Source organism: Pteropus vampyrus, unplaced genomic scaffold (assembly GCF_000151845.1).
Source record: "Pteropus vampyrus isolate Shadow unplaced genomic scaffold, Pvam_2.0 Scaffold151, whole genome shotgun sequence".
In the NCBI taxonomy this organism is placed as follows: domain Eukaryota; kingdom Metazoa; phylum Chordata; class Mammalia; order Chiroptera; family Pteropodidae; genus Pteropus; species Pteropus vampyrus.
Window position 1 is genome coordinate 3,142,873 of NW_011888932.1, and position 12,037 is coordinate 3,154,909.

A 12,037-nucleotide genomic window follows, 5' to 3' on the forward strand; every position below is an offset into this window, starting at 1 on the left:
AGGAACCAGGGACTGAAGACTAAAGGGACAAAACTGAGGTGGATTATGTAAGATGGCAGAGGAATAAAACAGGATGAATATAAGTCAGATTTTGTAGGGAGTTCTAAATATCAACATTGAAAAAAACCATTCGTCCCAGTTCAGTTCCCCCGAGAAGCAAGACACCAAGATAGAATGAGATGGGCAGGAAATTTATTGAAGGAAATGCCTTTGAAGGATAAAAAGGGGTGGGAGCAGGAGTAGGTAGGGTGGGGTGAGCTCCCAGGCCACAACAGATGGCTGAACACTGTGAAAGGAGAGAGAAAGTGGTCTTGCAGAAAGAGCCTCTGACTGCAGCGCAGCAAGGTTGGTGGCAAAGTGCCCTAGCAAAGATTGCCTGCTGGAGCTGTCAGGAATTAGAGAGAAATGGCTGAGCTCTAGTAGGGCCCATTGTGTTTGGTCATTAGCTAGGAGCGGCCTGGGAGGAGCCTAGCCTTAGTATGAATGCTGTGCCAGGTCACAAAATGCAGCAGCTAGGGATGGTCAGCCAACTACACTCATCATCGCAAGTTCTTTGGAAGGGAGATCTGAGTGGCAGACCAGCATGGCTGCTCTGATCACCACTGTCTGCCTCTCAGATACACGTCCCCACACATTTTCAGGGAGCAGCTCTTCTACAGTTCCTGTGAACCTCTCTTCCTAAGAGGAAACTTTGAAGAAGGAGGATAGTGGGGAAAACAATATCCCTAGGTGCTACAGTTCGTCTCAACTCTACCTAGTCGGTATTCATTGTCTTGCTCCTCTGCTGTCCTTTCTAAATTCCCCTCACCCTCCACTACCACCTCTGTCATTCCTGGTGGCTTGGTGGTGCGACCCAAATCTTTATTCCTGAAGGCCCTGATTCCTTGGTAGGCATACTTTCTCAAGCTAATATTGGCTGCATGTGTCCATTCATGGTTATAATTGGTCAAGGGAGTAAAATAGGCAGTCAAATGGATCACTTTGTGGAAATGCAGCCTTACTTCCTTCTTACCTGCTGGTTACTGGGAACAAGAATTCCAAAAGTTTCATGCAGCAGCTATAATTTATAGTTAAATGAGACCTTGCTATCCCCCTAGTAAGAGTATGCTCCTTTGAGGGATGAGAACCTCACCCCCTCTCAGCTCAGAGTTGTAAGGAAAGGGAGCAAAATGTCCTCTAGTGAGTCTTTGGGAATGATGGCAAGTGGGCTACAACTGTTTCTCCCTTTCGGTTCCTGTGCCCATATATTCTTTCTTTTTGAGACCCGGTGCCATACAGAGGTCTTCAATTTAATGCATATGCTGTATCCTGAATGATATCATCCTATTCTTGCAGAGTATTGCCTCTGAGTTGGTATTTCAGCTATGCCTTAGTAGGCTGTTCCAACTTTCTGTCAGGCTGGCTACTGTAGGGTGGTGAGGGATCACTGAATTCCATGGTCAAGGGCCCACTCTTGCACCTCCATCACTGTGAAGTGGGTTCCCAGTCAGCTGCTATGCAATGCGGAATTCCATGCCCATTAATCAAGCATTTGTAAACTCCTGGATAGTGATCCTAACTGAGGCTCTTTAGACAGAAGAGACTATCCCAGACCTAGCATAGATATCTACCACTGTGAGGACAAACTGCTGGCCCTTCTAAAACAGAAAGGTTCAAGGATACCAAGTGGTTGTTGGTCTCCTTGAGCAATAGCGCCATATCAGATTTCAGCGTTGTTCTCTGTTGCTGGAAGGTTGGATATTCTGAAGAAGCAATAATTAGATTGGCCTTAGTAAGTAGGTATTCGTGCTGTGGGACCCACACATAGACACCATATTTGACAACATGGCTATTTCATTCATGTACCTATTGTGTCAGTTCTGGAATGGCCAATGTTCAAGGCTGGCTAACATAGACTAGTCGAGTAACTTCGACTAATTGTTTTTTCAGTGCCTTTCCAAGGTAGATGCCCCTTAGTAGGTATTAACATGTCATACAAAAACCTCACTCCATGTCCACTCCCACATGTCCACCCACATGCTTTCTCTGCAGAGCTCCTCACATCTCATCTTCCAGTGGCAGGCCTGCTTGAGCTGCAGCCTATACTTGCTGCAAAGCTCTTTTCTGCTCCAGTTTCTGCTCAAAGTTGGCAGCCTTCCATGCTACCTAGTCTATAAGCTAGAATATATTTCCAGTATTAGGTATAGATTGAGTTGTCTTCAGAACCCAAAGAAGCCCATCAAGTATTGTGCTTCCTTTTCTGTAGCAATATATAAGATTTAGCAACTGGTCTTTTACTTTGGAAGATGTGTCCTGGCCTGCCCCTGTTCAAAGAACTCCTAAAAATTTTCCTAAGTGGTGGTCCCTGAAGCTACACAGATTTTATCTCCCACCTTCTGAAACTCACGCACCTTACCAAGGCCTCCAGCATACCAACCACTCTTGCTTATCCTGCCAGATAAGCTTTACCTCACTAATGCATTGGATAAATGTGATGATAGAGACTTCTTTGAACTGTATTATGAAAGAGTATGGATAGTTAACGCAGCCCTGGGGCAAAACCATAAATGAATCTCGTCCATTCCATGTTAATATGAACTATTTCTAATTCTGTATAGAAAAGAATACAATCATCAAATTGATAGCTGCATACAACATAGCTGAGGCCTTACTGACCTGCTTTATTATCAACATCATGTCTGGCACAGCAATTGCAATGGAGCTACTATTTGGTTGATCTTGTAGAAATCTATTGTCATTCTCCAATCCATGTGGTTTCTATAGGTGTCAGACTGGTAAATTAAATAGAGATAGGATAGGGACCACCATCATGTATTCTTTAAATCTTTAATGGTGATTATATTAGTGAGGATTCTCCAGACTAAAAGAACCAACAGTGTGTTTGTGTGTGTGTAGAGATTTACTTTTGATAAATAAAATTTAATAAATATTTAATACATTTATTACTTTTTAAGAGATTTTTTTTTTGGTTCATGTGATTTTGGAGGCCTGGTAAGTCCAAAATCAGATGGGCAAGACCAACAGGCTGGAGACTCAGAGAAAGAGTTGCAATTCAAGTCCAAATGCAGTCTGCTAGCGAACCAGGCAGAACAGATGTTGCAGATGAAATTGGCTCAGGGGAGATCAGCTTTTTGTTCTAGTCAGGTTTTCAACTGATTGGATGAAGCCCACCAACATTATGGAGGTCAGTCATCTTAAGTCCACCAATTTAAATGGCAGTCTCACCCAAAAATACCTTCATGGAAATGTCCGGAATAATGTTGAACTAAATAATCTAGGCACTGTGGCCCAGTGAAGTTGATACATGAAATTAACCATCATAGGGGTACTAATTGCTGCCATCATTTTTCAGATGCAGTATTATTTCTGACTCATTATTTTGGCTTGGGAAAGAGTTGTTCAGAACCTTCTTCCTGGCCTTCTTCAATATGATGGTTCATAGCCTACCAATGAGGACTGAAGTAAGTCAAACTTCTGTGAATGTTCATCCTAATTTTTCACTCAAGATGAGTGTAGTGACGACCAACTGGGTTCATGAACTCAGTGAACCCACTGTCATATATTACTGGATCCCAAAGCCCCAACTCTAATGGGGTCAGGATGACACTTTAGGTTTTCAGGTATCAATGTCAGCTATGAAAGTGCGTCCACATGTTCTCATATGTGGTTATTCTCTTTTTTTTTTTTTTCAGTGCATAGTCACCTGAGTAAATGGTTGTAGGTCCCATTGGAGCAGGACTGGGGAAATCATTACAGTTAATACTTTTCATGGTATTATAAGGTTCTTCCTCCTTGGGACACAGCCAACTCTCAGTCACTGTGTTCTGGATCTGAGAATTGTCTCAGGTCCAGGAATTGAGCAATGAATCAAGAATTTGCTTTCATTCTCTTATCTTTCTGCTTCTTAGTTCTTGCCTGTTTCTGATTATAGATGCTAAATGGCGCTCTCATTGGTTGCCCTTCCATTCCCTTAGGGACACCAGATTCCATTAACCATTTCCACATCTTCATGTGGTTCATGCCCCTTTATCAGCTATTCCAATCTTGCTGGTAGTATAGTATCATAAACCCCTGACTTCTGGCAGTTAAGCTTTGTTATGTGGCTTCTATTATTTTGGAGCGCTGTCACCCCCATTGCTATTAATGAACCCAAATCTGCAACAGCTTCATTCTTGACCTTCAAAGAGAGCTGCCACTAGACGTTTAAAAGATACTAGTGTCCCTCCAACCAGTTCAGGGGCCTGGAGAATGGTGTGTTCCCTGGACTCTGCTGTGGAAGCATTATCTTCTTGTGGACCCTCTGGTCGTACATTATAAATTTATTGCAGCATTCCCCTTCTTGCAATTTTTAAAATCTTTTCCTCTAACATCTACCATGAAAACTCAGGCATTTTCACTTCAGCAAGGGCCATCAGCTTTTCCAGGGAGCCATTCTACCTTGAGTTTCCCCCATTCCTTAAAGGAGGGGGCGTGCCCTTGCAATGGTATAAACCCCATTTTTCAAGAAAGTGCTCCAAGTTAAACAGGCTCCCTGTCTCTCACACTGTGATTTTTACTGTTTCATTATTTCTAAGTTTCTCATTATCCCTCTGTAGGGCATCAACAGAACTTTGAAATAACCAGCCAACCATTATACTTACAAGCATTTTTCTCCCTATATTTTTCAAGCACCTAAATCTTTAAGCTAACAAAGCTTTTCCCTTTACAAGGATACATTCCTAGGTCATCACCAGTGAAATCTTCAGTAACTGAGAGGCCACCTTGTGCCAAGAACTACCTGTCCCCCACATTCCACTCAAGATGAGATCCTACTTGCCAGCCAAGCATAAACGAACCTAACCTTACTGCCTGCCTTATAGGACCATTTCTTACCAACTGTGTCATTTGGATCCTCTAGGTAGCAGACACCAAACCAAAATTAGATGTGCAAATAATGCATTGGGAAAACATCTGCGAAGGATAAAGGGGAGCAAAAGTAAATGGGGAGAGTTCAAGCTACAAAGCAGGTCAGACACTTATGAAAGGAGAGAAGGAAGGAGAGAAGATTGAGTAGGAAGAGCCCCAGGCTGCAGTGCAGCCCTGAGAAAGTCTTGGCCAGGCAGGGATTCCCAGAGTAAAGATTGCCCACAGAGAAATCTTGTGTCAGGCAGCAGTGGCACAGCTATAGTACCCCACTGTGTTTAGTTATTGGCTGGGAGCTTCCTGGAGAGAAAATGGCCACAGTATGAATGCTACAGACCTGGAGACATAGCAGTGAGCCGGGGGTGTCAGCCAGCTATACTTCCTACAGTCCTCGAAGGGAGAATTGAGTGGCACACTTTCACAATCAAGTCCAAGTGGCAGAAGCAGGAAGAAAAAAAGCCAAGGCCAGACTACCTGGTGGTTATTGAATAGGAACCTGCCAAGGAGCATTGTAGATAATAAACATGGGCATGTGCAGATTTTACCTTATTTACATGTCTTTGGTTTTGGTGGGCTCGTTTAATGTTACAACAGGCATGAATGAGTGTGTGTGAATATCTGAGCCTCCATGAGATTTGAGCAAGGAAGGAGACAGAAAATTTATAAAAAGTAGACACAGGAATTAAGAAGGCATAGTTTTATGAAGCCATGTAACATAGGAGGAAATAATCTTATAATACTCAATATACCCAAAGGGCAATTATCCTATTATTCGAATCATGACTAGAAGGATAATTCAGGTTGAATATCATCTGTTTTATGAGGTAAATATGTACTCCTTAATATATGTACTTAAAATTTTTTTCAACAAATGATTTTTTTGAATGTCACTTGCTTAAAGTCCCTCCATTCTACATAAAAACTTTATAATTAAAAAGACTTATTTCCCTGCTAGATAACTGGATTATACTTTATTATCTTTCAGATATTCATGCTGCCATCTCCATGACGTTTCTATGATTTTATAGCTACCATTTTTAAAAATTACAGTTTTGATAGAAAGTTATACTGCTTCCTTGGACTTCCGTAATTCGGGAAACAGGGTGCCAAACGTATTTAAAGTTGAGTGGCAAAAGTGTAATTCTTTTTGTGTTATATAAAATACAATTCAAGGTTCAAGGGAAGTATTTACAGTTTACATGTTTACAACTTTCAAAGTATCTTTCATAACTTTAGAAATAAAAGTAAATCTGAATTATAATAAGAGCTTATAAATATTTAAAGATATGTTTAGATTATAACAAAAGGAATGTATATAAATGATACTTTTGTGGCTAAATCGAAAGTAAGAAAAGTCATTTAAGTAACACCATTTACTTGTAGGTACTCATAGGCACTGTGTTTATGGCATAAAATTATATATGAGGCTATTATTTGTAGTTAAATTTTAAGCAGCAGAAGCATTCATCCCTTTGTTGTCAGCAGCACCATCATCTGATTCATTTTATTCATAATTGTTACAACTATTACATACTTATATACAAGTAATAATATTTGTAACACTACCTCTGTTATTACTACATCAATACTTCAGAGTACTCTTGGAGGCTGCTCTAAATTTGAATGCAGTAAAAAAAAAAAAAAGGCAGAGACTTTGGAGACAGACCCAGGTTTGAGTTCTATATTTACTTCGTACTAGCTGCAAGAATTCACTTCATTATGTCAGTTGCCTAATGTATAACATGGAGATAACAGTACCCACTCCAGGTGTTGGTTGTGAGAATATGTGGATCACGAAAGTGGACTACAAATTTTTAAATTTCCTGCTAAAATCTATCAGAGGACGATCTTTCTGCTTCATGGAGACTATTAGAGGACATAAAATTTATCTCACCAGTTCTTCTTTAAAAATTGTCTTTTGTCTCTATTACTTTCTTCAAGTTGCTCTCATTCAAAGACTCTGGGAGCTTCCTAGCTGCCAAATCCAATTATCTCCTTTCCATGTTCGTTCTATTTGTTTTCTCTGCTGCACTGACAAGTTGATGATTTCTTGAAATATTTTGCTTCCTTGGCTTCTCTGAAGCCACTCTTTCTAGTTCATTTCAAATCTTTTTTTTTTTCTTTCTGATTTTGTTTATTTTTTAATAGCTCGTGTGTTATGGAATGCAAGGTCAGTAGCAGGAAGCAGTGAGTGGTGAGTTGGTAGCTTGTGATCCAAGAAGGAAGTAAAAAAAACAACCAAAGCCAACACTGTGAAAATGCAGAAGCCAAGGAGGGGATGTATCAGAAGCTATAATAGAGAGCAAGAACCAAAGATCAAGAGCTGGAGAACACCACTAAGGTAACAGGAGATAAGAATACAGGGAATAAAACCTAATGTAATCCAACTATGTTTGCCAGACACCTTTTCCATTTTTACCTGGCTCACTTTACATGGGCTGAGCACATAAGTAGTCTAAGCAGAGTCCTTAACAGGACTGCCAAGTATCTTCCACTGTTTTTCTTGCTGGCCTTTACATGCTGTTCCCTATGGTCCTGTTTCTTGGATTCCTCTTTCAATCTACACACACAGCCCACATGATCTAGTCTAATTTTTTTAACTTTCCAGTTCTCTCACAAGTTTTAGACTGTCCACTGGGTGTTTTTGTCCATATGTCCCACCGTGTTTGAAGCTCAGAAGCTTAAATTGAGCTTGATGTCTTTACTTTCGAAACCATTCCCTCTTTCAGCTGCAGCATTACCGCCCATCTAATATCTTATATTAGAAACTATGATACCATTTTAACTTTCTCTTTGCTGACACCAATAAGTCACCAAGACTTTTTAAAATAATTAATAAATATTTTATTATTATTATTACAACTGCCTTTTTATGTAGCCCTGGAGCACAGCACTCTACAAAGTTCTTTATATACATTATTACCTCATCTAATCCTCATAATAGCCTTTAATAACAGCCTCGGGTGCTCTTATTATCTCCATTTGAGAGATAAAGAATCTGAGGATCTGCACATTTGAATTATTCTCTTATGGGCTTTTAAATAGCTTGCTCCAGTTACACAGAATTGAACCCAGGTATTTTAACTCCAAATCCTGCTCTCTCTCTCTGTCACTATATTCTGCTTCTACTTTGTTCTGTTTTCTCTCAAAAAAAAAAAAAAATCTCATACATCCAACCCTTCCTCCAGCTATAGTTATACCAGTTATACCTGGGCTCTAAAATCAGATAGATTTGCATTGGAATCCTGAGGCCCCTGACTGCTATGTGACTGGGCAAGTTACCTTCTCTGCCTTTGATTCCTCATTGATAAATAGGTATATACTAAGCCACATGTTGCTTATAGGGTTTAAAATTAAGTAATATAAAGAAAAAAGAAAGAATAAAGGCTTAGATAACCTATGTAAAGCTCTGCACACTTAATACACATAAGTTACCTAGGTTACTTATGTAAAGCTTAACATACTTATTATTCTACTCTAGTATAAGCCCTCAAATGTTTTTACTTCATTTCAAAATATTTCTAACTGGTTCTCTCCATTGTTGTGAGAATTATTTTTAAGAAAGCTAAATTCGATTGTCATTTCTCTGCCAAACAGCCTCTGATATTCCTTTTCTCTATGGGATTGCCTTTTATGCCATACTAAAGCATTGACTTAAAATAGAATCAACTTCTTAAACTGGCATGGCATCTGTACCTTTCTTGTTTATTTTCTGCTACACTCCTAAAAGTAGCACAGATTTCGTTAACATCAAACTTATTATTTCATGGATATGCCAATCTCTTTGATGCCTTTGGGTTTCTTTCTGTTCCCTGTTTCAGTATGTCTCCCTTATCATCTAGAAAACTTCTACATGTCCTTCAAAACCCACCATCTCAGGATACCTTCCCACAGGTCAAATTCAAACACCCCTCTGCACTATAAAGAGTATTTTATTCATAGTATTTATCATGCCAAATTTGAAATTACTGAATTACAATTACTTTCCCCAGGTAAAAGACCATTTCTGAATAAAAATCAGTCAAATCTGGTGTATTATAGAGTTACTGGTACATTGTAGACATTCAATATATATTATTGAATGAATAAATGATAACCAAAAGTATCATTCTGACAGTTTACAGGGTCTTTTCACATACTTGTTTTCATCACATTATCATATGTAAGAATAATACATATTGATGTATTGGATACAAGAGGCATCATCATCGTCATCATCATCATTATTATTATTGAGACATTAAACTTCTACATCTTACCCAATTTCAGAGCTTTAAAAATACACAAAAATAACCACTAATATTTTTTTTAAATGCAAAAGTGAGCACATGGTTCATGTTTTAAGAACAAGGTAATTACATAGATCATGATAATTACCTGTGGGTATCAGTAAATACCTTCAGCTTGGTAATTGTACTCCAGGTTCAGTTTAGAATGTTTCTTTAATTTACCACAGAAGCTGCTATTTAAAGAGTCAGGCTAAAACCTGGAATGGGAGGAACTCTTTGGAATTATAGTAGCATTTCCAAGTCTTTGCAGTTTCTACCCATTTCTTTTATGTGGCAATAATAAGGCAAATAATTTAAAATCAGTAAGTTCTATTATTTTCCTGAATTTCTTAAAAAACAGCTGAGCCAAAGTAACCAGGAAAGATAGTCGATTTGAAACCTAGAGCAGTGTTTATCAAAATGTGAGTAATGAATTAGTGGCACATGAAATCAATTTAGTGTCACCCCAGCAATTAAACAAAGGAATAGAATAGAAAATACTCGAGCAGACTGCATCAGATAAGGGGGTGCTGTTTTGTAATATCTTTGTTTCAACTGTATATGTGTGTGTTGTTTACTGGGTTGTAACGTAAAATGCATTTCCCACTATGGTATGTATTTCCCACTAAATTGAGTCAAAAGTTTGAAAGTCACCACCCTACCAGACACAGCAATATTGTCCAAGTAGCCACTTAATACAATTGGTTTAATAACTTGATACATTGTAATCATGTACCACTTGTGGCCCAAAATCCCATAATCATAATACATAATCATGATACCAAGAACAAAACACCTGATTCATTCACCAGACTGGGCTTCAAATAACATTTAATTATTTTCAAAAGTCAAAGTGTCTCCCAGAGATGAACATTCACTATCATAGAAACTGTGCAGAAATATTCATTGTAGATTCTGAAGTCAATACCAAAAAAGCAATTTGAAAAATATTTTCAGCAAAAGCAATCACTGAAATTAGACTCGGATCACTATTTTCAAGGGCTGTGCCTCACATTTCTGATTACATATTTATCACATTTAGTTATAATTATTGTATAATGAAACTGCGCCCCTATCATACAGAAACCTTATTTTACTATTTCTGTATAATTAGTGCCTTTCTCTGTATTGTCTAGCACATAAGAGACATTTAATAAATGTTTGTCAAGAAGATGGTACTCATTTGGATAAATACATGTTTTGAAACTTAATGAGTGACTCCAGGTGAAAGCATATGCTAAAGCTATTCATGCTTCTGGCCCACTTTAAAGAATATAAACTTCTCTAAGTCTATAAAACAGGGTTTTATTGGAATTTAAAATTCATAAATTTTTAAATCAAAGCAACAAAATTTAAAAGAAAATAAAATGTTATTTGACATCAAATTAACATGCATGCAAGCAGGGAAGTGGACACTCAGACAATGTTTGTGATAGGGAAAACTGAGGAAGATAGTTTAGAAATACATATCAAAAATCTTTAAATGTACTTACTCTTTGATGAAGAAATTTTGCTTCCAGTTTTCTATTCCTTGGAAAAATTAAGACTGTAAATATGGACACAATGATATTAATCTCAGTGCTGTTTACAATAGAAAAAAAACGTCCAATACTAGGAGATTAGTGATGTAAATTATGGTAATTCTCACAATAGAATAATATGCAGCCATGAAAACTGATTTTCGATTACATTGTCATCGAATGAGGCTCGGAAAATATAGTGTATAAAGCAGGTAACAGCTGTAAACTACAGAATGTCATTAAAAATTTTGTGTGAGGTGAAATTCACAAAACAATTAACCATTAAACAATTCATTGGCTAGTTCATACATTCACTTTACTGGTCAACCATCACCTCTGCCTAGTTCCAAAACATTTTCATTAGCCTAAAAAAGAAACTTGTACCCATTAAGCAGTTGCTTTCCATTTCCTCCTTCTGGAATCTGTGCTCTGTCTCTATGGATTAACTTATTCCAGATATTTCATATAAATGGAATCATACAATATGTGACCTTTCGTGTCTGGCTTCTTTTAGCATAATGTTTCAGAGGTTCATCTGCCTGGCAGCAGTATTTTATTCCTTTTCATGGTTGAGTAATATTCCATTGTATTTATATGCAATAATTTTTCTGTTCATTGGTAGATTAGCTTTTGGGTTGTCCGCTCTTCAGCTACTGGGAATAGTGCTGCTATGAACATAGGTATACTGCAGAATCATTTTAATGATATGACTACCTATTGGCAGAGAATAAACTCGGGAATATTAGTCATTATTTTAGGGTTACGGGTGAATCTTTTTATACTATTAAGAACATTGGGCTTTAGAATTAAGCGGACCAGACTCCATTTCTTCATGTGTAAAATGAGAATAATAGAGCCTAAAATAAAACTGGGTTATTGTGATGAGTAAATGAAATATATATAAAGTACTTAGAAATACTTGGGTGCACAGTGTAAGTACTGAATATATAGTATTTTTTCTAAAAATTCTTTATTTTTTGACTACATTTATTTAAAATATTTTCTCTGACGGGATAATATTGGTGCTAAGCAGTCTTTTATTTTTATACTACATACTTAAGATGGATGTTCCACATTGCCGTTAGACATTTGGGCTGGTGCCAGTCAAGGTTGCCGGATTGTTGGACCTGATAAAATCACTTTCACTAAGTATATATAGGTCTACTATGTAACTCTCCCTCTAAGTTTCAGTAGGGTATTCTTCTGCCCTGTGTCATTGCTCTTCTTTCGTTTTAGTCTTTGTTTCTGCGTTGCTTTGTGTGTTGCATATCCAACCTTCCAGGTTTCACATCTTAAGAACTGTACAACGCGGACGGAGGGACGGGCGAAGGCACAAGCTTTCACGTA

At 37.9% G+C, this 12,037-nt stretch overlaps 1 protein-coding gene across 1 annotated transcript in view; it reads left to right on the forward strand.

Annotated features, from left to right (window-relative positions):
- Positions 1-5,681: 5,681 nt before the first annotated feature.
- Positions 5,682-12,037, forward strand: part of RAVER2 (ribonucleoprotein, PTB binding 2) — a 79,556-nt gene continuing 73,200 nt past the window's right edge. The window contains exon 1 of the mRNA XM_023536229.1: positions 5,682-5,726. Within this exon, the coding sequence (XP_023391997.1) occupies positions 5,682-5,726 (45 nt within the window). The remainder of the gene's footprint in view (positions 5,727-12,037) is intronic.